The 4,631-nt window shown below is 33.8% G+C and overlaps 1 protein-coding gene across 1 annotated transcript in view; it reads right to left on the bottom strand.

Annotated features, from left to right (window-relative positions):
- Window positions 1-1,089: 1,089 nt before the first annotated feature.
- Window positions 1,090-4,631, bottom strand: part of LOC101493551 (electron transfer flavoprotein subunit alpha, mitochondrial) — a 3,847-nt gene continuing 305 nt past the window's right edge. Inside the window, exons 2-8 of the mRNA XM_073370541.1 lie at window positions 4,340-4,533; window positions 3,696-3,907; window positions 3,236-3,399; window positions 2,825-2,980; window positions 2,523-2,575; window positions 1,516-1,656; window positions 1,090-1,402 (exon numbers count right to left, since the gene is read on the bottom strand). Of these exons, the coding sequence (XP_073226642.1) occupies window positions 1,325-1,402; window positions 1,516-1,656; window positions 2,523-2,575; window positions 2,825-2,980; window positions 3,236-3,399; window positions 3,696-3,907; window positions 4,340-4,533 (998 nt within the window). The 3' untranslated portion in view covers window positions 1,090-1,324. The remainder of the gene's footprint in view (window positions 1,403-1,515; window positions 1,657-2,522; window positions 2,576-2,824; window positions 2,981-3,235; window positions 3,400-3,695; window positions 3,908-4,339; window positions 4,534-4,631) is intronic.

Below are 4,631 nucleotides of genomic sequence, written 5' to 3'. Positions count from 1 at the left end.
AGTTAACGTTTTAATCCTTTATCTTTTTTTTTTCTTTTCGATTTGGTCTTTTATTTTAATTTAAGCGACAATTTGATATTTTATGTTATAAAATGCCAACAATGTTATCATTTTTTTAAAAAAAATTCAAAAAAATCATCAAAATTTTCAAACAAAACCCATAAAATTAATAATCATCTTCAATATAGTGCAAATTTCATCAAATGCATAACTCAAATATTCAAATAAACTCATATTTTCATCTCCAACAACATCAAATAAAGAATAAAAAATATGAGTTTATTTAAAGATTTAAGTTATGAATTTGATTAAATTTGCATTTTATTGAAGGTGATAATGAATTTTATAGGTTTTGTTTAATTTTTTTGATGATTTTGTTGAATTTTTGTAAAAAAAAAAATAACAACATTGTTAACATTTTAAAATATAAAATATCAAATTGTCACTTAAAATTAAAATAAAAGACAAACTCATAAGAAAAAAAAAACGAATAAATGACTAAAACATTAACTAAAATTAAATTAAAGGACTCCGAATGCAATTCAACCTAAAATTTTTATTAAAAAATTCTAAATTTTTATAAAAAAGTTATACATAAAAAACATTCAAAATTTTGAATCATACACGACTTTGACACAAAAGCGTACACAAAAAATGAAGACACATTTTTTTAGACTAAAAACTACAACAACAAAAAAAACTTTTAATTTAAGGACTAAACATTAAAATTTTAGAAGGATTTAAAATTTAACCATAAAAAATATGGATTCATAAGAAATAAGATTATAACATCGTTATTATTGAGAAAAAAATTGAGATGACAAAATTCTACCATAGTAGATCTAAAATGGAAGACACTTCAACACCCGTAAATTATAATTGTTCTCTATGTATTTCACTTGTGTAAAGTGATTTAACATTATCATTTGAAGAAATTGAAAGTACCGTCCCCAAGCCAAGGTATGCTTAACTCTAATTTGTTTGAGAAATTGCACCCACCTTCCCAAGTTTGTTTAAATGGCATACACTACAAATTACAAAATCGAGGGAAGACAGGTGTAATTGAGGGAAGGTCTGTGTCATATACAATAGGAGGGAATATATGTCATTTATAAGGAAGTAAATGCAATTTACTCTTGTTTTTACCCGTTGTACTGCAGTAATAATGCAAAATGAGCCTTCTGGTATTTAAATGTTCAATCAATTAACACTTCATTTTCTTCTACTTTTTCAGGTAAACAAATGCTATTGTGAATATGTAACTCCAAGGATGATACATTCAGAAACTGTGGTATACACTATAAACATATGCATGTCACTTGTTTTATTTTTTCTCGGGAAGCTTCTCCAACAACTCTGGTATCACCTCAAACAAATCTCCTACCAGTCCATAATCAGAAACCTGCAATTCAGCATATCACATAAGGAAAAACCGTTTCAGGATTGCTTGTGGCAAATAAAGTGAAGCTGAACTTGGATAAACAGCTTTTTCAGTTTAAACCAAAAAGCCATTACCTGAAATATAGGAGCATCAGCATCATTGTTCACAGCAACAATGACCTTGGAATCCCTCATCCCAGCCAAATGTTGAATAGCTCCAGATACACCAAAAGCCATATAGAGTTCGGGAGCAACAATCTTTCCGGTTTGTCCAACCTTCATATTCAATTCGAAAACAGGAAACACAAACATCAGAATATAACTACGCAATGAACTAAAATGGAATTGAAGTGGCTATTGAAACTCAACACAAACACAATGAAAGCTGCATATTCAAATCCCTCAAATGATATGCCATTGATGAGCTTTCAGTATCAAACCAGGAAAGCAGGAAAATATATTTCTTTCAACTAAGATAGCAGCTTAAAATATCTTATCTAGAAGGGATGCCTGACACAATGGTCGGAGTTGTGGCCACCTAATCCAAAAGTCAGAAAATCAAGTTGAGCTAAAAAAATGAAAGAAAACATTTATGATTGCATAATCCAAATGTTGTCAAATATCGGCCATGGCAGATTGCAACCGCCATGGCCAATTTGTGAAGGATGGTGGTGCCATGGCGTTTTATGGCGGCTAAAAATGACGGTTTTTAAGCTTTCTGCTATGGTCAGCCGTCAACCATCGATAACACTGATAATGCCCTGCTACACTTGAAAGAAAACAAAAGTATATCAGTATATTATGCTTTAATGTGTTTAATATTCCAAAGTGATATTTGAACACTAATTATCTATTCCTCTTTGTTCTACACAAAGATGTTTATCCGTTTCAGACTTTTATGTTTGTAACTATCTTAACTTCGAATAATTTCTTGTTTTGACAGCGCAACGTGACAAATGACAATTAGCAGCATAATCATGGGAGAAACGGAGTAGACCAGTAGTCAAGGATGTATACAGTGCAGTCTAGAATGAGGCCTTGTTAGCTCATTCATCTTTCATCCTTCGGTTGTATTTTTTGTATAAGTTTGTGTGTGTTGTTTTGTGGGGTGGTTAATTTTGATTTGACAGGAAGTAATGTACCTGGAGATCATTAGGAACAAATCCTGCATCAACAGCAGCACGAGTGGCACCAACTGAACAAAGGAGAGAATGAACTTAGCAGATTTTACTTAATTCACAAAACAAACAATATGATATGAGAGCAATGACAATGAAACACAATCTCATGCATCAAGGCATGGAATTAGATATTAAAAGATTTTCCATGCTATAAATGTCCTGCAAATTAAATCCGGGAGCCTATTGTGAATCCAGCAAAAAAGAAATAACAAATCTCTGGCTATAGAAATAAGCATCGAAATAGAGAAAAATAAAAGCAATACCAGCAGCACCAAGTTTGTTGGCTAGATTTTCTATCAACTTGAAGTTCTCAGCACTCTTTAGTGCACGGCCACCAGTAATTACAACTCGTGCATTCCCAAGATCTGGCCGTTCATCATCCTGAGAAGTTTGAGATATATACATAGACTTTCCCAGATCTGCCAAAACAATGAAGAACTTAAGTTTTTTATGCCATTTTCAGTTGTTAAAATATCCATGTCTGAAAGGGAGGTAACTGATCAAATCGACGTAAATAACTGAGGATAGTTATCACGGATACAGTTGATCCATCGATCTTTGTAACATCTAACCAGGATCTATATCCAGCTGATAAATAAGGACAAGCATTTCCTACTTGTCTTTTCAATTTTCCCAAAAATAAAATGTTAATGCACAAGAAAAATAAAACAGACCTTCGTCAAAGGTTGAAAGGTCAACTCGAGATATGGAAGCCTTATTAGATTTTGAGTCAACAGACTTCTGAGAAACAGGAAAAGATGTGGATCTAATTGTTAATATACAAGGACTGGCACCAGTATATCGGACTGTACAAAGTGCATTTCCAGCATATATTGGCCTGTATGAAATTAAAATATTACTTTCAATAGGACAAAGAACTCAATATTTATATTTCATAAGTAGGTTCATAACTAATAACTCAAATACAAGAAGCAAAACAGGTTGCACCAGTCAGCTGCCAAAACTAAAAAGACATCCCTTGTTAGCCATCTTTTCAACTTTGTAACTATACTCTCCCACATGCAAATTTATTCATTTTAATATACTTTGCCATTAGCTATGGAGGTGAATTTTATCAGCAGAACAAATAGAACACACACAAAAAAGTGTCGCACAAAAGTAAAGTTAATGCACCTTACAAAAGTAAGGGAATCAGAAATTGCTGTAACATCAGTAACTGGAGAAACATCTAAAAGAGCAGCGGCGCGCGGCATGACATTTTTTCCAAAAGAATTTGAAGCAGCAACTATATGAGAGTAACCACCCTTCTGCTGAACTAAATGGACCAGTTTAGCCCATGGTTCTGCCAGTGGGCTCTTGAATGTATCTGAATCTGCTACCAACACCTACACCACAAGCAGCACACCCACATCAACTATCAAAACACCCAAATTTCAATCTTCCTTTCAAACCCAGTTAAAAGCTTGTAAAACATGTTTGAAGAAGCTACTATTTGTAGCTTTTGGTTCGACGAGACTTTTGCCATGAGAATTGATGTTTCCTAACACACACCTAGCTTCAAGTTATAATCAATTCTAGAGCAAAATTAATTCTACAAGATAACACTCAAACATGTCAACATCAATTTTATCCCTTCAGAATCTAGTTTGTCCCTCTAAAAGTGGAACCAAACATGCCCTAGTGATTTTGCCAAACTCACTATCAATCCGAAAAATGCCCAAGTAATGTTCAATTCAAGCAAAACTATAGTTGTATGGATTAATATCCTAAATAACATACTTCAACCTAAATTTGGTGAGAGAGAGAGAGAGGATTACCTGAGAGATGGAAGGATGGGAAGAAGCAGCTAGTGAAGCAGCTTGATGAAGAGAAGGACCGGAACCAGCCAAGAGGAGAGAAACGGAAGAGTCGTTATCGGGAAGACACGTGGCAGCAAAGAGTGCAGAGAGAGAAGAGGGTTTGATGGCACCGCCTTCGTGTTCGTGCTCCGCGACAACAAGCGTGCTACCCTACACTACATCAATCCATTTGAACAACAACGGCAAAGAAACGAATTGAAAAGGTTGAGAGAGGGAATGAATTATTATATTTCGAGAAGTGGAAAGGGAA

Source organism: Cicer arietinum, chromosome 6, assembly GCF_000331145.2.
Source record: "Cicer arietinum cultivar CDC Frontier isolate Library 1 chromosome 6, Cicar.CDCFrontier_v2.0, whole genome shotgun sequence".
In the NCBI taxonomy this organism is placed as follows: domain Eukaryota; kingdom Viridiplantae; phylum Streptophyta; class Magnoliopsida; order Fabales; family Fabaceae; genus Cicer; species Cicer arietinum.
This window is presented reverse-complemented; position numbering and strand designations above follow the sequence as displayed.